Source organism: Somniosus microcephalus, chromosome 9 (assembly GCF_052327205.1).
Source record: "Somniosus microcephalus isolate GS21.2 chromosome 9, FLI_Smic_1.0, whole genome shotgun sequence".
NCBI classification, from domain to species: domain Eukaryota; kingdom Metazoa; phylum Chordata; class Chondrichthyes; order Squaliformes; family Somniosidae; genus Somniosus; species Somniosus microcephalus.
Window position 1 is genome coordinate 54,077,204 of NC_140995.1, and position 21,944 is coordinate 54,099,147.

General features: G+C 42.9%; 1 protein-coding gene across 9 annotated transcripts in view; it reads left to right on the forward strand.

Moving 5' to 3' along the window:
- The window catches only part of fam135a (family with sequence similarity 135 member A), a 305,872-nt gene that overhangs the window by 221,530 nt on the left and 62,398 nt on the right, over window positions 1-21,944 (forward strand). For 7 of the 9 annotated variants that reach the window (XM_085996568.1, XM_085996572.1, XM_085996570.1 and 4 more), the window contains one exon: window positions 13,018-13,109. In XM_085996568.1, the coding sequence (XP_085852694.1) occupies window positions 13,018-13,109 (92 nt within the window). Of the gene's footprint in view, window positions 1-8,244; window positions 8,317-13,017; window positions 13,110-21,944 lie in introns of those variants that run through there. The other 2 variants (XR_015079491.1, XR_015079490.1) reach the window with 2 other exon arrangements.

Sequence of the window (21,944 nt, forward strand, 5' to 3'; positions counted from 1 at the left end):
CTGTAATCTGAACTTTTTGATAAACCGGCACCACGCCGGTCCCGTCGGTGCCGGATACCAAAGAATTTCCTGTACCTCCATAACATCGCCCAACTCTGACCCTGTCTCAGCTCATCTGCTGCTGAAACCCTCATCCATGCCTCTGTTACCTCTAGACTTGACTATTCCAAAGCTCTCCTGACAGGCCTCCCATCTTCCACCATCCATAAACTTGAGCTCATCCAAAACACTGCTGCCCATCCATCACCCCTGTGCTCACTAAACTACATTGGCTCCTGGCCCGGCAATGCCTCAGTTTTAAAATTCTCATCCTTGTTTTCAAATGCCTCCATGGCCTCGCCGCTCCCTATCTCTGTAACCTCCTCCAGCCCTACAAGCCTTCGAGATCTCTAAGCTCCTCCAATTCTGGCATTTGTGCATCCCTGATTTTCATTGCACCACCATTGGCAGCTGTGCCTTCAGCTGCCTTGGCCCTAAGCTCTGGAATTCTGTCCCTAAACCTCTCTGCCTCTGTACCTCTCTCTCTCCTCCTTTACCATGTTCCTTAAAACCTACCTCTTTGCCCAAGCTTTTGGTCATCTGTCCTGATATCTCCTTCTGTAGCTCAGTGTCAAATTTTGATTAATAATGCTTTTGTGAAGTGCTGTGGGATGTTTTGCTATATAAATGCAAGTTGTTGGTGGATAGAATAAATTAGAATAAATTGGCAACATGATTTTATTACAAAATTGGCATCAGCATTCTCGTCTGTCCTCTGTCATTAATTGATCTATTTGTGAAACCAGTAGGCAGAGTATCTTTAGATCCTGATCAATCAGCTAATAATGACAATGCACTGTTTAATGTCTTATACCCATCCATACGGTACCACCTTAGTTGCCTCCTTTTAAGGCTAAAGAGTTCAAATTCTCTGGTCTTTACTTGTAACTCAGTTTTCTGACGCTGGGAATCAGCCTCAAGAGTCTTCTCTGCAGCACCTCCACGTTTAAATGCATCTGTGACCAAAATTGGCACTGTATTCAAGATGTGGTCTGACTCGTGCAGTCAAGAATCAACATGGAATGCTCCAACATGCCATGCTGTACTGTTAACAATATTTTCAGAATTCTATTTTTAGTTGATTGCTGCTTCACAGTGTTACGTGGCAGGTAACATTCGTGCCACACAAGTGCCAGGCAATGACTATCTCCAACAAGCGAGCGCCTAACCACCGCCCCTTGACATTCAACGGCATTACCATCGCCGAATCCCCCACCATCAATATCCTGGGGGTTACCATTGACCAGAAACTTAACTGGACCAGCCACATAAATACTGTGGCAACAAGAGCAGGTCAGAGGCTGGGTATTCTGCGGCAAGTGTCTCACCTCCTGGCTCTCCAAAGCCTTTCCACCATCTACAAGGCACAAGTAAGGAGTGTGATGGAATACTCTCCACTTGCCTGGATGAGTGCAGCTCCAACAACACTCAAACTCAACATCATCCAGGGCAAAGCAGCCCACTTGATTGGCACCCCATCCACCATCTTAAACATTCACTCCCTCCCCCACCGGTGTACCGTGGCTGCAGTGTGTACCATCTGCAAGATACACTGCAGCAACTCGCCAATGCTTCTTCGGCAGCACCTCCCAAACCCGTGACCTCTACCACCTAGAAGGACAAGGGCAGCAGGCGCATGGGAACACCACCACCTCCAAGTTCCCCTCCAAGTCGCACACCATCCTGACTTGGAAGTATATCGCCGATCCTTCATTGTCACTGGGTCAAAATCCTGGAACTCCCTCCCTAACAGCACTGTGGGAGTATCTTCACCACACAGACTGCAGCGGTTCAAGAAGGCAGCTCACCACCACCTTCTGAAGGGCAACAAATGCATTTACAGTGTATGAATGCTGTGCAATTTTTTTTCTTCTCGTATGCTGTACCTTATGCTTATCAGTATTAAATTTCACCTGGCGTTCTGCCCATTTAGATTTTGTGCCTCTCAAAACTCTGCACGTTCTCTTCCATCTTTAATTTAATACTGTCTGAAAATTTGACCCATTTGAATTGAGCTCTGATTCCAAGTAGATGTAAATTTCAAAGAGTGCGGACCCAAGCATTGACCTTCGAGGCATTCTTCTTGGTTCCTTCATCTGCCTTCAACATTACTCCTCTAACAAGTATCCTCCATTTCCTTTCCTTCAGCAAGTTTCTTATTAGTTTTCAGGTTTTTCCTAGAATTCTGCTTTTTATGCCCTTTGTGTGGAATTTTGTTGAAGGCTTTCTGGAATGCAGGGAACACCATGTTAGGCTTTCCATCGTCCACTCATGATTAAACTCCTTGGGGGAGAAATTCAGTAGGTTGCGCCACCCGTTAGCGCCTTAAGAGGGCGCTAAGTGGGTCGCAAGCCAACTGGCGCCCGGGCGCGGCACTGCCCACACCTCCCGCTAAATTCCGCGGGATGATAGTGGTGGCGCTAACCGTTAGCACTGCGCCACTGCCGATGACGTCATCGGTGTGCGCAGCGCCCTGCTGACGCCCCGGCCGCGATATTTGGCAGCGCCCCCTGATTTACCGCCGGACGCTATGTCCGACCGGTTCAGGGAGGCCTACCTGCAGCCGGGGAGGCACAAATTAAAGGTGAGGTGCGGGGCGGCCATTTTTGTTGTTGGCCGCTTGCCAGCACCTGCCTGCGCTCCCGTCCCCGGCCTCCTGAACACCCCCCCCCCCCCCCCCCCCCAATCCTCGGGGGCCCAGCTGGGCCCCAGATCACGCTGCACAAGGCCCCTCCCCTTTAAGAAGGGGAGGAAGGCCTGCAATACCGCAGCGCGATGTGCCGCAGCATGTGGCGCTGCGGCACGTAGCGCCACGATATTCACTCGCAGTGCCCCAAGAGGGATGTGGGGCACCTCCAGTAGCGCCGCGCTTTCCTTTGGGGCGCAACAACTCAATTTCCGGTGCGCGGGCGCGAATGTTTCCGGGACGCTACTTTTAGCGCCCAGGCGAGGCTGGCGCCCCAAATGGGGCTATACTCAATTTCTCCCCCCTTGACTTTATTTTCAGGAAGTGTTATCAGGTAGCATCTTCCTCTTCTGAAGCCGTGTTAGCTACTAGGATATACTGTTATAAAAGCGGTCCTCTAGTTTGCTCCTGATTATTTCAGTTGTTGATGTAAGAAGAAAGAATTAACATTTACATTTAAGAATGAGAGGCGATCTTATTGAAACATATAAGATTGTGAAGGGGCTTGATCGGGTGGATGCGGTGAGGATGTTCCCAATGATGGGTGAAACTAGAACTAGGGGGCATAATCTTAAAATAAGGGGCTGCTCATTCAAAACTGAGATGAGGAGAAACTTCTTCACTCAGAGGGTGGTAGGTTTGTGGAATTTGCTGCCCCAGAAAGCTGTGGAAGCTACATCATTAAATAAATTTAAAACAGAAATAGATAGTTTCCTAGAAGTAAAGGGAATAAAGGGTTACGGGGAGCGGGCAGGAAATTGGACATGAGTCTGGGTTCGGAATGGTCATGACCCTGTGGGTAGTGGAGCGGGCCCAGGGGCCGTGTAGCCTTGTTCTGCTCCTACTGTGTTCTAATTCTGTTAGATTTCAGGAGATGGTTTTATTCCTGTTCCTGACTGGGGTGGAGATCGCCTTTACAGAAGGTAAGTACTGTAGAAAATATAGGGACAGAGTGATCTCCTGGAAGAATTTCGATCGCCTAGATGGGTCGGAGAGGAATTTCCCAGATTTTTTTCTCCCAAATTGGCCATTGGGTCTTTATCTGGTTTTTCGCCTCTCCCGGGAGATCACATGGGTTCGGGTGGATGCAGAGTGATAGAAGATTTGAGGTTAGGATCAGATCAGCCATGATCTTATTGAATGGTGGAGCAGGCTCGAGGGGCCGATTGGCCTACTCCTGCTCCTATTTCTTATGTTCTTATGTTCTCATAGTGCCTTATCATGTCTCCGGGATGTCTCAAAGTGCTTTACAACCAATGAATATCATTTGAAGTGCTGTCATTGTTATGTAGGCAAACATGGCAGTAAATCTGCGCACAGCAAGGTCAACAAATAGCAAATTAATGAATGTCCAGATAATTTTCTTTTGGTGGTGTTAGCTAAGGATACCAGGAAAACTCCCTGCTCTTCTTTAAAAGAGATCTTTTGTGTCCACCTAAGTGTGCAGATAAGGCTGCTGATTAACATCTCCTCTGAAAGATGGCATGTCTGATGATGCAACACTCCATCAGGACTGCACTGATGTGTTGGCCTTTCTTTAATTTAGGTGCCGTTAGTTTGTACTTACATCCAGCAGGATTACCCAGCACTCATTTTGACTCTCTTAGAGAGACCAGAGTGCTGACTGTTATACTATCATGCATACATGCTGTCCATCCCTAGGGATTTATTTGTTCTAAACCTTTTGAATCATTCTAGGGCATGATGTTGAAGTTGCTGAGTCTACTTGGGTTATCTCGGATATTGTAGCGCTTGCTTAGTACTGTCTTCAATGAATATTTGATGATAGTAATCATTGAGTAAATCAGCTTTTTTATATTCAATATTACTTTATTGTACTGGAATGTTCTGTTTAGCATCTGCAGTGTTCACAGAATTTCTTTTTTTTTTGGTTTCATTTGAGACTTTCGTGTTGGTCTATTTAAGATCATGTTTGTTTAGTTTGCAGTTCCTAATTCTATTTACTCTCTATACTCAGCAGTGTACCTTTTAAAGGTGTCTAATTTCTCCTCAATTGAAATGTTATCAGACAATACTCCTGGCATAGTCAAGTTGTTTAAGCTATTCCCTTGGAAACTGACTTTTTCAAATTATTTACCTGTTGAATGTAATGATGCTGTGGTTGATATTATCGAGGTGCCATGACTTCCATTCCCTGCATATTTCTGGTTCATTTATGATGACTAAATCCACATGTGAGCTGGCTTCTGTCTTAGTATACTGGATCAGGATTTGTCATACATTACATTTACCAACTTAGACTCCAAACCATGAGTACTCCCAATTTAGATTAGGTGGTTGATGGCCTTCATTAATATAATCTTCCTGTTTTCACATGCCCTTCTTATCATTCCTAGTAGAGCCTATTCTGATTAAGCAGTTTGTAGCATTTCTTTTTCGCTTTTCAATTAAAGTATCCAGTTGGAGCAGTTTATTAGATCGTTTATTCACACACCACGGAATTTTGTTCTTTAACCTCCAGGCATTGCTCATTTCCAGATGTAGTTCTTTCTAGTAGAAAAGATGTTCAGGAAATTTTAGCTCATTTTGAACCAGTGACCCTCAAATCTATTTGCATGGACAAATTTGAAAGACAATATTTATTGACCTCCCCAAATAACATGTTGGTCACCTGGGTTGATTTGTTCTTTCCATCTTTGCTCAGTAAATCAACAGGAAAATGACTTCAGTTGTATCTGTTCATGTGCTCGTCAGTGTACTACTAATGGCTGTAGTTCAGGATCCTTAATAGCACATGCATCTGTACTGTTCTAGGATCATTCAGGAGATCAAATATAACCTCCAGCTTCTTTTCCCTGCTACCATCATCCTCCTTAAACACCCTCTCCCCTGCCTCTTCTACTCGCACTTTTAAGAGTGCAGGAAGCTCATGGCCACCTTTGTCACCAGGATAGAGACCATCTGTTCAGCAGCCTGTGCTACTCTTCCCTTTCCCCTTGTCCAGCAAGCCAATACCTCCCCAGACGCCCCACCCTAGCCTGAACCACCAGCTCTTTAGTTTCTCTTTCATTTCCTCTCATGCCTTCTCGGAGCTCATTTTGCCCATGAGGCTCACTTCCTGCTCCCTTGACTCCGTTCCCAGTAAACTGCTGACCAGCCAACTTCCGAACCTAGTCCCATGCTAGCTTAAATTAGAAATTGTTTCCTCTTTTCGGGCACTGTCTTTCCTCCCCACTTTCAAAGTTACACCCTTTCTGGAAAAAAAACACCCTCAACCTCTTTCCTTGCAAACTGTGCTCCATTTCCAATCTCTCTTACTTCTCAAGTACTTGAACGTGTTGTCCCCTCCCCGATCTGTGTCCATTACTCCCACAACTCCTTGTTTGAATCCCTCCAGTCAGCTTTCTTCCCCTCCCAAAGCACTGAAATGGCCCTAACCAAAGTTTCGGAATGACATTCTCTGCCTGTGGAACATTATCCCTCTTTGCACCTCTTTGGCACTCTGCAGCCTTTGACACGGTTGAGCACATTATCCTTCTCCTTCCTCGCATGCCTCTCCTTCGTTATCCAGCTCGGTGGGACTACTCTTCCTTGGTTCCATTTTCCAGTTGTACCCGGAGCACCTTCAGCAATGACTTCTCTTCCCACTCTGTACTGTCACCTCAGGAGTCCCCTAACGACCTTTCCTCAACCCACTCCTCTTCCTTATCTACACACTGCTCCTTCTCAACATCACCCGAAGAAATGGGGTCAGTTTCCACATGTACACAAACGACATCCAATCTTTCCACTGGCTCTGTCGATCTCTCCACTGCCTCTGGTGTGCTAAGTGCTGTGGATGCTAAAGAGGCAGATATAGTTGTATGAAAGGTATGTCATTCCCAGTGAACATAGTGTCATCCACTGCACAGGTGTGCATTAAATCAACAGAAAAGGCTACCAATCCCTGAATAATTACTGAGCTTAGGCAAAGAATTATGCATGTAAATGCACATTTTCTGTGATGTGCATGTCCTATGAAAAACATGGATTCTGGAGTGGGAATAGTCTGAATGATTGGCTTTTTAGAGAATGGGTTACCCACTGAAAATATGGCTCTATGTAGAAATACATAGAATACATAGATTCCAACTAGTTCATGTCAGCATTTACTTTCTATGCTTGCAAATAGTCTTAATCACACTTACCCACCCTGTTCTCGTATCCCTTCATCCACCGAACCAATCTGATCGACAGGCCAGTTAGCCTAACATTGTTGGTGGGGAAGTTATTGGAAACCATTATCGGGGACAAAATAAACTTTCATTTGGAAAGGTATGGGTTAATCAAGGAGAGCCAGCATGGATTTGTTTAAGGTAAATCGTGTCTGACCAGCTTGATTGAATTCTTTGAGGTAAAGAATTCAAAAAGGCTTTTGAGAAAATGGAAGCCCATGGAATTAAGGGGAAAGTGGCGGTATGGATATAAAGTTGGCTCAGTGACTGGAAGCAAAGGGTGGTGGATGGATTTTTTTCTGACTGGGAGGTGGCTTGCAGCGGTGCTCCCCAAGGGTCAGTTTTGGGTCCATTATCTGCAATTTTTATAAATGACCTAGACTTTGGTGTAGGGAGCATCATTATAAAGTTTGCTGATATGAAACTTGGCAAAGTAGTAGATCATGATGAGGATAGTTGTAGGCTTCAGGATGACATAGAAAGGTTGGTGAAATGGGCAGAAGAATGGAAAATGGAGTTCAATGCGGAGAAGTGTGAAGTGATGCACTTTGGAAGGACTAGCATGAAAAGACAGTATACTATAAATGGCACAATTTTGAAGTGTGAAGATGAGCAGAGAGACCTTGGTGTCCATATACAAATCATTAAAGGTGGCAGGGCAAGTTGATAAGGTGGTTAATAAAGCATATGGGTTACTTGGGTTTATAAACATAAAACACAGAGATCATGATGGAACTTTATAAATCATTGGTTAGGCCTCAGCTGGAGTTTCGTGGACAATGCTGGGCACCACACTTTAGGAAAGATGTAAAGGCATTAGAAAGGGTACAGAGGAGGTTTACCAGGATGTTCCTTTTACATTCCAACCATCTCTTGATGTTGCTTCTCAACAGTTTACAAGGTTGGGTATTTCAGACTTATACACTGTAAGCCTTCCTGCATCCTTCCACCAGAATTCTTTACAATACAATGTGAAGAAAGGAAATTAGTGTCCAGGGCACTGGATGCTCCATTGATGTCTGTATTCTTCCTGATATCCTATCATATTTCCGTGTCTTGATCTTTGAATGGAAAGTAACCTCCATTAGAGTGTACGTGCCTGTGGTTGTTCAATTGCTCATTTTTAGGAAAAATATTCTTCCATTGAAACCATCAGTAACTCTTGTTTCTGCTAAACTGCTCTCCATAGATTTGCACACCTTCCCTTAAAGTTCACCAAATCCTTCTATTTATTTTATTGGTCCTTTTATCAGTGCCGTCACAGAGGGGGAGGGGATTTATTTGAGGAGGGGTACCTGTCTTGTGCAGAGGCATCTTGCATTGATTTTTCAATCTTCTGATCAGTTGTGCAGGCGTAAATCAAAACCCACAGTGCGCCTGTGTGGAAGACCCTCCAGAGAAACAGGAGTTACTATGGTAAGTAATGTTTCCTTCATAGGTGATTGTGTGCCAAGATAGAAATCATCGGTCACTGTTATTGCCAGCCTATTAGAGTGGGGTGGGTTATCATGTAACATAAAATATTTTCACAAGCCGCCTGGTCTGATGAGCTGTGAGGGACAAACTTGATGTATCATGAGAGATGCATCTTATCAATGCCAGCAGCAAGTTGCATTACTCTGCCATCTCAAGTGGTACTTGAGTCCCTAAGGGCAGGATAAGTGGGTGTGAGGAGCATTTAATGCTGGTCATGGCCTTTATGCTATTGAAGATCACTGCCCAGAGTGCTAACAGGACCAGGTGTGTAGGAATGTGCCAGTCTGATACCCTCTCCAGCATTCATAAAGGGAAATCTATTGAACTTGTGGGGTTTGTTACATTCAGTGTGTGAGTTGGCCTTCTCGTGTGTTCTTTGCCCGTGAAGATTGTGAGGGTTTTTTTACAAATTCTGCTACATTCATCTATGATTTGGTGACCTAGATTTTGCTCCCTAGCTCCTTTTATACGTATTGTGTAGATACAGGAAACTTTGTGATATTCGGCACCGACGGGACCGAGCTGTTGTCGTCCCATCAAAACTGCCGGACAAACCAACGCTAATGTTTAAAGCAAGCTTTTGAGCTCCGTATCTAGCAACAAACCCACAGCTTCTAAACAGTCGGCTGTAGCTTGCAAGCATCTCTGTAGCTAAGCAACAGCTTTAGCTAGACCTTGCAGAGCCTGACTGGTGGGAAAAAAAAAGCAACGAAAAGAAAAAAAACTTACTGAACCGACTCCTGAATTTTGCCGGTTGCTCGAGCATTGTGGACAGTTAACCTCCAGATAAACGAAAGTTTCCTGTAACATAGTATACAGGGCAGAGGTATGTTTATCTGCATCTTTGTTATTGAAGGGGTGTAGCTCTGGGAATCTTGGTGTGTTATTGGGTCCTGGAAGAAGTGTATGATTTGTGGGTACCTTATTATTTTTGTGTACCCAAGAGTAAACTGCCTCACCTCCCTAGGTCCTTGGGTGAGTTGGGATTTTAGTTACTTGAATGACAAAATCTTGCTCTTAGTGGTCCAGCCTAGTGATGCCCTTCTATGTGAATCCTTGAATCCATTTATTGCAAGTGGGAGTTCTTCGATGTGCCAAATTAGGGAGAAGGTTGAAGAGGCCTGATGGGATCTTCAGAAAACAGTCTTTTTGAAAGATAGCCAAGCATCCAATTAAACTCCATTAATACGATAGCAAAATACTGCAGATGCTGGAAATCCGAAATAACAGAAAATGCTGGAAAAACTCAGCAGGCCAGGCAACATCCGTGGAGAGAAATTAGAGTCAACGTTTCGGGTCAAAACCCTTTATCAAGACTAAAGAGGCACAGGGAATGAAATAGATTAAGAGGCCGGGCTGGGAGAGAACAAAAGAGAAGAGACATTAAGAGGTATTCAAAATGAGACGAGATGGTGATGGGACTAGTGGAGACAAACGACCGCTCTAGATTAGGTGTGAAATGCGCTGGCAGAATGGGAGACAGCTGCCATGTGGGAGAGAGAAAAAAAGGAAAGGGGGGGGGGGAACCAAAACCAAGGTGTGGATAAAAAATAGAAGTAAAAATGTAATAGGGGCTGAGGTTATGATCTGAAATTGTTGAACTCGATATTGAGTCTGGAAGGCTGTAAAGTGCCTAATCGGAAGATGAGGTGCTGTTCCTCGAGCTTACGTTGAGCTTCCGTGGAACAATGCAAGAGGCCAAGGACAGTGAGGTCCGAGTGGGAATGGGGTGGTGAATTAAAATGACAGGCGACCGGAAGCTCGGGGTCACCCTTACGGACTGAACGGAGGTTCATTGGGGAGACCAAACGCAGATTGGGTGACCGCTTTGCGGAACACCTTCGTGGCCTGGATTTCCCACTTTGGGCGCAATTGGCGATCCGGGTGCAAATTGCGCCCAAAATTGGGCTAGTTTTGGGAAGTGTTTTTTTCCCCTCACGTTTCCGCTCAAAATCATTTTCATATCACCGAACGTAATATCTGCCATGAACTAGTACAATCGGGCAGCGTTTTATAACTTAATTCTTTTTAAAATTTTGCTTTAAAAAAATATCCTTGACGTATTTAAGAGTGGTAATTGGATGCTGTTTGATAATGCAGCTGAAAATTGGGTTTGTCATTAAAAAAAAAAGCATTTTTAATCAGTATCTAGTCCACTGCCTGTGAGTAATCCGATTTTTAAATAACTGAAAATGACTTTTAAAAAGCTCTACAGAACCATTGGCTAGTTATATTGGGGTACAGTAGTCAGTTTCTTAGTAAATTAGAAACAAATTATATTCAAAAGCTTTTAAAAGGTGCCTATTAGTGTCATTGCTCCTTAAAAAAAAAGCTTAATTTTAATAGCCTCCTCAAAGGCTCGCAAACTGCTGCAATTGGCGGGAACTCGCCGTGGTGATTAATTCGACCTGGGAGCATGGCCTGTTTTGTGGGCGGGGCCAGATTTTGGTGCATTGTTTTTAAACTAGCGCAAAAGATCACGGAAACTTGATTTTCGTTGGACGTAATATGTGCTTGAAAATCTGCAATCCTTTGCACTAGATTATCCAATTACGGGTGAATTGTGCTGAAAAAGTAGTGAAACACCAGTCCACTGTGCCTCAAAGAAGGAAGTGTCATTCCTGGGTCTCATTGTATGCTATTTGGCAGCCACTATAAAATTACTCTTTGCATAGGTACAAAAGAAAGAACTTGTTTTTATATTTCATAGAATATACAGCACAGAAACAGGCCATTCGCCCCAACCTGTTTATGCTCCACTCGAGCCTCCTTTTATTATTCCTCATTTAACCCTCTATTCCTTTCTCCTTCATGTGCTTATCTAGCTTCCCCTTAAATGCATCTATACTATTCATCTCAACTGCTAGTAGTAGTGAGTTCCAGAGTTTGCTCCTCTACCTCATTTATATTCTTATTTTCCAAGTAATATGTAACCTCCTTATTTTTCTTACCAAAATGTAATACTTATATAAGTTGAAATTCATTTAAAATTATATGCCGATTCTTTCAGTTTATTAATGTCATCTTGTAATTTGTTGCAGTCCTCCGTGCTGACTATCCCTCCCAATTTGGTGTCATTCTCAAATTTAGAAAGTAATAATACAATAATAGGAGAGAGAGATAAAATGGGAACGTAATGTGAACGGGAAAATAGGAATGTCTGTGTGAGCAGGATTGAAGTGTTTGTATTTTATTTTAATTTAAAGTTGTGTTATTAGTAACTTATAGAATTAATGTTGCAAGAATAAAATTGTTCTTGATGTTTGAGTTGCTATAACTGCAATAGTATTTTTAACATCACAGTACATGAGCTGAAAATAGAACTGGTCGACCCCAGGGAGACAAGGATTTCCCTGGATCTGTTGGGAAACTAAGGGTTAAAAGTTCTCTCAAAATATTGTCACAGATTGAAGTCTGCGGAAGGGCTTTCTGCTGAAATTATGAAGCTCATGAAAACCAATGTTAATGGGTTGAACTTTGTCTGCATAAGCATTTAGATTTCTAAGCTAACATTTTTTCTCTCCCCAGTAATGAGTAATTGATGCCAACCTCATGAATAAATTAATCCAAATGATCATGCACAGAAGACAAAATGCAACATCCTGGTTTAAAATAGTTAAGACAGTAGAGAAGTTTTTGCATAGTGGGGTTTTATTTAAATGTTTCAGAAATGTATGGCAATGCAACTGCTGATCTACTTTTATACAACAAGCTCAAAACTGCATATTTCATGGTTGTGTAGTAACGTGCTCTGTAGTGGCATACTCATTCTTTGCCAGTTTGGTGCTGTGATTTTTAATCTATTGGTCAGTAACCTAATAGCTTGTGGCTTGGGCTAAGTTGCTCCAGGAAGAGGAGTTACCTATTTCTTTTGTACAATTGTTGAAATAAGAACACAATAAAAGTATTTTACTATTCATTCCTAAGAACCATTTCCTCCTTCTGTAAATTAATCTTTCCCTGATTTAAGGTTTTCCATGATACCAAGCACCATTGCCAAACTGGGAAAGGACTGGCAGACTCATTCAAATCCTTTGCCAATTTCACTGTCAAGCTAGTGACTTGGAAGTGCACAAAGGTGGTATCATTAAATGGGTCTGTTCAATTAATATTTCTTTAGTCTTCCTGTCACCTCCAGACGTTGTAGCCAAGATTCCGAATTCATTGAGAATTTTGGGGAGAAGCTGGTGTCTGTGGAGCAACACACTGTACTACTTGTCTACTTTCCAGATTTGTCTAATCTGTGAATCTGCAAACAAAAAATGGTGCTGAATATTACAAACCATAATGAGAACCAGTTATATTGGGCAGTTTGAATAGAACAATGTGCACTGAAGTAAATTGAAAATCTGTGTATTTGGCTTGGCTAATCTTCTATCTTCCTCCAACTTGTTCTTAAGTGATGTAGAATGCCTTAGAACACAATATGGTTTCCTCACTATTGAAGAAAATGCCCAGTTAATGCAGTTTAACCTATGCTGGTAAACCTGCAGATTTCCTAAAGCCACAGCAGTAGTGTCCACTTGTAGCAAGCTTAATACTAAGCTTCATTTTTTTTTTTAAAGGCTTAATTTTGTACGCTAAGGAAAAACCCCTTCAGTTTAAAACAAAAATTTTCATGTTTCCCTTTCTTGTTTCTAGGCAACAGCGCAGATCTACGTTTGGTAAAAACGTACATTGAACTCGGATTGCCAGGGACCCAAATAGAGTTCCTGATGTCAGAGAGGAATCAGGTAAACTGATCATTTAAAAAAAACTGGTTGATCTCCCATGGCGATGATCATAAACATTTTTATTAAAATTTTAGAATTCAATAGACCAAGTCATCTGACACTTGCGACTCGACTTGCTCATAAGTGAGTTTGACTTCAACTTGAATTTTTAAATATCTAGTTGCTTCAACTTACTTAGTTATTTGAAAGTTATAACTGAAAATTTACTTAAGTTTACTTAAGTTTTCAGTTTTGTGTGGAATGTGAGTCTTAGACCTGATTGGTCAACCAAGAGAGCAAACCAGTGACCAATCAGAACTCTGATTTAGTGGTTGTGTGGTTCTTGACTAATTGGATCTCTTAAAAGGGATGGATCTTTTCTCCCTGTAATTCACCTAGAATAAATGAGAGTGGTAATTTACTTACAATAGAAGTTGTGGAAATGTTAGAGGACTTCTCTAAATTATGGAGATTTAATTTATTACAAAAAACATGATTCTGGCATGTGTATGTGTTTCTGTATAGTTTTAAATACTAGTAGATCTCCTGTGGTGGAGCCAACGTAAAGTCAGAACAAAACAAATTTCTCTAAGAGTGTATTTGTGATGCTGTAAATATAGATAAAGGGATTTGGAGCTTATGAAATTCTTTATCTAGTGTTAAAGTATGCACCTGCCAGCATGACTGTGAGTCACATGTTGGTAATGCACAAAATCAGGAGGGCTTAACGTACATAAATTTAATATAGTCTAGATTTCACAAGATAATTCTGAATAAGAAATGCAATTTGGCCCAACTTGCGCATCCAACAGAATAATTGTAGGGTTTTCACTTCCAGTATTCTATCCGGGAGTCTGTTCCATGAGTTGATCATTCTTCGTGTGAAGATAACTTCCGGATAATCCTAGACTTGCCTTTTACTAGTTTAAAATTGTGACCTCTTTTCTCTCGCAATTTATTTTTCTCTTGCAATTTAATTTAATGTAATTTTCAATATTTATCTTTTTTAAAAATGTTTATAATCTTGTATAGCTCTAAAAGATCACGGGCTAAAAATTGAGTAGCGCCCCATTTGGGGCGCTAATTTTGCCAGGTCGCTACTTTTAGCGCCCCGGAAAATTAGCGCCCCGTGCCGGAAATTGAATGGTTGCGCCCAAGAGGGAAGCGGGGCGCTACTGGAAGCGCCCCGCATCCCTCTTGGGGCGCTGCGAGTCAATATCGCGGCGCTACATGCCGCGGTATTGCAAGCCTTCCTCCCCTTCTTAAAGGGGAGGGACCTTGCGCAGCGCGACCCGGGACCCAGCTGGCACTCCGCGGGGGGTTCAGGAGGCCGGGGACAGGAGCGCAGGCAGGTGGCCAGCAACAAAAGTGGCCGCTCCGTACCTCACCTTTAAATAGCACCTCCCCACCTTGAGGTGCTACCGGTTAGCAGCGCCGCCGCTAACCTCCCGCTGAATTTCAGGGGCAGCATGAGCGGCACCGCGCCCGGGCGCTAGTTGCTTTGTGCCCCGTTGGCGCTAACGGAAGGCGCAAAGCAACCCAATTTTTCCCCCCACCTCTCGGGCATCGCCTTTCAAGTCTGACGAGCCCAATTTTCTCCATTCTTTCCTCATAACTGAGACCTCTAAGACTGGGGGTCATCCTCCTTGCACTAGTTCTGGGGCTTTAATGTCTTTTTATCTCCCAGTGGCCAGAACTGGGCACAGTACTCAAGGTCTAGTCTCACTAGAGCACAGTACAATTTGATCACAATTTCTTTTGATGTGTAATCAACTGTTTCTCTGTAGGCTTTATAGATTTCTGTTCTGCATTGATTAAGCATCTTGAGTGTTGAGTCTCTTAAAACTCAAGTCTTTTTCAGCTGTATCCTTGGCTATTTCAAATCCATTCATGGAGTTTGTGTTTTGCCCATTTTGCCATGCTACATGTGAAAATTTACACTTTTTTTGTATTAAGTCCATTTGCATATTTTGTCCAACTCATTCTGTAATATTGGAGCTGTCTTCTCTGATTCCAAAGCTCTTCCTAGTTTGCCATCATCTGCAAATTTGATCAATTTGCATTGGATTTCTGAGTCAGTGTCATTGATCTAAATTAGAAACAGCAGCGCTCCCGACTCCGATCCCTGGGGCACCCCATTTAGTATGTCCCCCACACCAACATGACTACTTTTAAGAAGTGCCTATTGTTTTTCCTACCCTTCACCAATTTCTTATACATATCCAAAATTTACTCTGGATTCTCACAGCTTTGAGCCTTTCATGCATAACATTATCAGATGCTTTCTGGAAGTCAAGATACAATAGTCCTTGACACAATCCACTTGGAAAGTCACTTCCTCAAAGTATGTGTCAGTGCCTTGATGATTTAAAACGTTGTCTCACTCTTCTAAGCGTCTTGACCATGCATTTCCGCATGTTAGTTGCCTCACGCAAAAAAATCACATTTGCCACATGTGATATCCGATACAAGCCATTTCACCTCATTCATGAGCCATGGAAGAACTTTATTGTCCAATAGAATATTATGATAATGGCCCAGAAATTCGGGTCGGAGGCTTCCCATGGGTGCAAGCCTCCGACCTGCACTTACCTGGCGCGCCGGCCGTTGTGCTGTGGGCCCGCGTGGGGTTCCAATCCTGGGCCTGCTCCAGCTGCCGGTGTGCAGTGCTTGCGTATCCCAGGGGCGCAGTTATTTCAAAGCGTCCCCTGGGATCACGTGGGCCATGGAGAGCCAATGGTAGCAGGGAATCTGTATTCATAGATTTGACAGGAAGACCTGTCAAATCTATGAATACAATTCATCCCCAAAACATCACTAAAACTTCAAATAAATTTTTTTTTTAAATCACATTTTTAAAATAATTATAAATTACATAAAATTAATTACAGTTTCTAATGGGGCTAAAAATAAACTTGCCTTTCTTTAAAGTATTTAAAAATAATAAACCTGTGGAAAAAATGTTTTTATTTAACTTAATTCGCCACTTACCTTGTTAAAAGCAGGCCTTGCGATTGCTTTTTGTAAGCATAGCTGCTGGAGACTTACCCTCCCGGAAAAACCTGCAAAAAAACTGGAAGTTCCAGGCGTACGCGCTGCCTCTCCGGCGCAAGCGTTCAACCTGTGAACCCCTTCCTTTAAGGGAACGGAAGTTCCAGTTTCCGCGCATGCACAGTGCATGCACGAAACCGGCACTTTCGTTGGGCCTATGCGTGAATACCCAGCACGTACTCACCCATGGGGACCCGAAGTTCTGGCCCATTAATATCTTTAAAACATAGCTCAAACATTCCCACTTGGTCCAAGTTTTAACCCATTTTGTTTGGTTAATGTTACTTAACTGAATCTCCTCTTGGATCTTTTATTTCCCAAAATAACCCGCTATATTGTACCTGAGTCCACTTTATCATTTCCAAATGATCCCAAATCCAAAAAGCAGGATTGTTGGACCAACCGGACCAGTCAATGTTTAATTTTATTCCCCCAAAGCTTTCTTCCTTGATACACAGGAACCACCTGGACTGCACTCCTTGCTGTTCTTTTAATGAAAATTTGATTATCCCCATAAACTTCAGGTAAATTTTCCCTTCTCAAGTGCTTGAAACAGCAACTCGTATCAATTTACCTTATCAATTCCAATTTCAGAAACAAATAATGCACGATCTTGGTGGTTTTACATTAGAGACAGAAATGCTTGCAATTAGTTTGAGGTAACTTCCCTATCTACCCCTCCTCGAGCACTTTGTCTCGGAAGATGACAAATGACTCTGAATGGGCTATGTCCGAGCCTTTGAAAGGCAAAATCTTAAGTCCAAATCGTCACCATGCTGTGACATTTGATGTTGACTGATGTCTGCAGATAAGTTCTTAAATTCTTAAAACTGCTGGATCTCTTGCTACACCATCAACATCCATGCGGTCCAGAAAACCATGAACCCCTCTTTATAAGAAAAAAACAGGAAATCCATTGTGGCTCTACTTGAGAGCCCAAGGCGTTAATTTGTCAATTCATAATTTCTTTCTGTCACTGTGGGGAAATAGCCACTTAAATTAGGAAACTTAAATTTAATAATGCCCATTATATATAAATTTACATTCAGCAATACAAAAGTTGTGTTGCATTAAAAATAAAGTTGTCAGCGGAAAGGGTTAATTGCCTTGTATTTCAAAAGAAGACCAATCCAGACACCAATGTAAGTTTGTGCTTCACAGCTTCTTGCAGCTTTCAAGAAAACTTAAAACAAAAATCTTCGCCCAAAAAACTTACTTTTGCTAAGTATTTGTGCGTTTAAAATTTGCACAAAGAACTTGATCCAATTAAATTCAGAAATAAATTTCAGCTTCTCTTTTACTTCCAGTTTTTAAAATGTGAGCCACAAAGGCACATAAATGTTACCAAATTTTTTTAGCCATCCCTAAGAATTAACCGCAGAAATCATTAGCAACACCACTATTAACTTTAAATGTCCTGTGAAACAATTCTGTAGTACTGTACAATCCAACTACAAGATGTCTTCAGATCGTTATCGTACTAGTAGCGTTACCCTTTTTTTTGGTTACTGTGTAACATAGTACCAGGGTTTAAAATGCAAGATTTCTAATATCATAATTGTTAAGTGAACAGTTCTACAATTGGTAGCGTTTCCTTGAATTATATATAAATTCAACTTGGGGTTAAGTTTTGACATTGATTCTACAAGGTGGTCAGTTGAATTGTCAATAATTTTCTGAGATAAATTTTACTATTACAAGTTGCTGGTATCCAATCAAACAATTGCCTATTTTATTGAAGACTGAAGCATAATATATCCTATATACCTGTACCTACATATCGTTAAACCACTTATTCTGTACATTTCTCTGCTGTGTTTTAATTATGCTTGTTAGTGGAACCAATGTTCTATATACTTAGTACTCTAATTGGTGCACTTATTATTTGCTGGTGCACTTATTATTTGCTATCTTTGACATTTCTAAACATCTGTCCTTTAGAACTATATTCAATAATTTCAGCAGGATTTAGAGAGGCTTAATGGTTGCCACGGTATTCTGTTTGTTGCACAGATAAAAGATATTTGCTTCTCTAAACAGCAACTGTTGAAATTGTTCAGTTGATGTGCACGTAAGCAATAATACTGTCAGATACACTACAAAGTAAACCCACATTAAATGCAGCTAAGATCAGTATATTGAATGGATTTCACATTTAATTAATATGCAAATTAAAATGAGCTCCTTTTATATATAAAAAAAAACTTTCTTCCCCTTTTTCACTTATGTATTCACCCCAATTCAGGAAATATTGACAATATTGCTCCCTACAAGGAAGGACACAAGTGGCCCAGCATAATGCCACTCTAATTTTCGCAACTTGTGGGGAAGTTCCTGACTACCATTTATTACCCCTCTCTAATAGTATGACCAAAACTGAAGATTAGCCCAGCAACAAGTTGGTGCAAACATGCATCTTGTCGTTCTATGATGAAGCATGCTCGAACTCTAATGTGCTGTCCCATAAGCAGGTCACCAGGCCCATGGAATAATATCTGTGAATTAACGTCCAGTATCCCCCCAGGCAACAACTGAGGAATGCCAAAAATGACTTGGCCATCTTTCCTCTCTCCACCATCAAACAATTTTGAATTTGCCCATTTGTTAATTCACTGACATTATTCTATAGGTCTGGGAACACGTCAGTTTTGGGGACTAGTAGTTGCCAGTGGAGGGGTATGCCTCAAAGCAGCAGAAAACATTCTGCAAAGCAGAATAAAATGGTGAATGGTAAATTTTGCATCTTTCCAGTCCAAGCCTCCCAAAATAATCCCTTCACCTCACCATAAATATGTGCCCCAGTGCAAATTTTAGAATTTAACTATTGGCCTGGAAATTAATTTTGGTGATATTAGTGGTTGAATGCTTAATGAATTTGAGATTCCATTGTCTGCTATTTTAATGGAGGCATTAAAATGTTTAAATTGCAGGTTAGCACCTCCATTAAAATAGCAGACGGATAAATTCTGTGCAATCGTGTAAAGTGTTCATCTAGAATCATAGAATAGTACAGCACAGAATGAGGCCATTCAGCCCATCGAGTCTGCGCTGGCTCTTTCGAAGAGCAATCCAGTTAGTTCGACTCTTCCACTCTTTCCCCATATTCCTGCAATTTTTTCTCCAAGTATTTATCCAATTCTGTTTTGAAGGCTACTATTGAAACTGTTTCCAGCACCCTATCAGGCAGTGCATTCCAAATCCGAACCACTCGTTCCTTAAAAAAAAATGTTGTTCCTCCTGTCAGCTTTGGTTCTTTTGCCAATCAACTTAAATCTGTGCCCTGTAGGAGTCTACGTACTCCTAGCAAAAAATACTGAACTCGGAGAGGTTCAACAGAAAAGGTTTAATTGTTGAGGCTGCATGCTGAACACAAAATGGAGTCAGAGACTATACAAAGTACGACTGCCTTTCATCAGTGCACAGCTTCGACTGCTCCTCCCCCGCTCTGGGCTTAACTATGTTGCAGATCGAGTTTCTTAAAGGTGTGATCCTTCTTAAAGGCATGACGCCTGATTTATAGTCTACGGACCGGAAAGCGGATTGTGTCCTTTCTGTGATCGGTACGCCACAGCCCTCTCATTATCGACCCTTCGGCCATTAGAAACAGTTTCTCTTTATTTACTCTATCTAAATCCTTCATGATTTTAAACCCCTTTACCAAATCTCCTCTTGGCCTTCCCTGCTTAAAGGAGAACAACCCCAGCTTCTCTAGTCTATCCACATAACTGTAATCCTTCATCCCTGGTACCATTCTAGTAAATCTCTTCTGTACCCTCTCCAAAGCCTTCATGACCTTCCTAAGATGTGGCGCCCAGAATTGGACGCAATTCAGCTGAGACTGAATTAGTGTTTTATATAGGTGTAGCATAACTTCCTGGCTTCTCTACTCTGCCTCTACTTATAAAGCCCAGGATCCCATATGCTTTATTAACCTGTCCTGCCCCCGTCAAAGATTTGTGCACAAGCACCCGCAGGTCTCGCTGTTGTTGCACCCCCTTTAAAATTGTACCATTTAGTGTGTATTGTCTCTCTTCATTCATCCTATCAAAAATGTATCGCCTCACACTTTTCTGCGTTGCATTTCATCTGCCCATTCCACCAGCCTGTCTGTCTTCTTGAAGTCTATTACTATCTTCCTCACTGTTTACTACACTTCCAAGTTTATATCATCTGCAAATTTCGAAATTGTGCCCTGTACCCCCAAGTCCTCCTCCTCCTTAGGCAGTACCTCGGAACCAAGGATGACTTGCTTCCACATTAAAAATGAGTTTGCAGGTGACTGATGAGTCCAATGCGGGACCTACAGTCTCTGTCACAGGTGGGGCAGACAGTGGTTGAAGGGGCGGGTGGGTAGGGTGCTTGGGTTGACGTGCGCTGCCAGCGCTTGGCTTCCGCTTGCTCCCGGCGAAGAGACTCGAGGTGTTTAGCGCCTTCCCGGATGCTTCTCCTCCACTTTGTGCGGTCTTGGGCCAGGGATTCCCAGGTGTCGGTGTGCGGTCTTGGGCCAGGGATTCCCAGGTGTCGGTGGGGATGTTACATTTTTTCAAGGAGGCTTTGAGGGTGTCCTTGAAGCGTTTCCTCTGCCCACCTGGGCTCGCTTGCCGTGCCGGAGCTCCGAGTAGAGCGCTTGTTTTGGGAGTCTCGTATCGGGCATGCGGACAATGTGACCCGTCCATCGGAGCTGATCGAGCATGGTCAAAGCTTCGATGCTGGGGATGTTGGCCTGAGCAAGAACACTGACGTTGGTGCGCCTATCCTGCCAATGGATTTGCAGAATCTTGCGTAGGCAGCCTTGGTGGTACCTCTTGTGGTAAACCACTGTTATACCAGCCTGTGTGGGTGTTTGTATTCCACTGTGTACATGTCTGTGCATGCCTCGGCTGACTCCTCCCACGAGTCCAGGTATAAAGGTGACTGCTCCACAGTCCCTCTGTATTCTGGACTGGTCGACCACTCGAGGCACACCTTCATTCTCTTGTTAATAAAAGCCTGTTAGTTACTCGCTTAACCTCAGTCTTTTGAGTAATTGATAGCGCATTCGATGCTGGGGATGTTGGCCTGAGCAAGAACACTGACGTTGGTGCGCCTATCCTGCCAATGGATTTGCAGGATCTTGCGTAGGCAGCCTTGGTGGTACCTCTCCAGTGCTTTGAGGTGCCTGCTGTACATGGTCCATGTCTCTGAGGCATACAGCAGGGCGGGTATCACTGCTACGAGCTTAGTGCCGGGTTTGAGGTTCTGGTCTTCAAACACTCTCTTCCTCGGGCGTTCGAAGGCTGCACTGGCACACTGAAGGTGGTTTTGGACTTCGTCGTCGACGTCTGCCCTTGTTGACTGTAGGCTCCCGAGGTATGGAAAGTGGTCCACGTTGTCCAAGGTCTTGTCGTGGATTTTGATAATCGGGGTGGGGTGGGGGGCAGTACTGTGTGGCGGGGACAGGTTGGTAGAGGACCTTTGTCTTACGGATGTTTAGTGTAAGGCCCATGCTCTCGTACGCTTCGGTCGAAGGTGTTGAAGATTGTTTGGAGTTCAACCTCCGAGTGAGCGCAGACGCAAGCGTCGTCTGCATACTGTAATTCGACGACAGAGGATGGGACGACCTTGGATCTGGACTGGAGGTGACGGAGGATGAACAGTTTCCCATTTGTTCTGTAAATTAGCTCCATTCCAGTGGAGCGCTAATTTACTGTCTGTCTTCTTGAAGTCTATTACTATCTTCCTCACTGTTTACTGCACTTCCAAATTTATGTCATCTGCAAATTTCGAAATTGTGCCCTGTACCCCCAAGTCCAAGTCATTAATGTA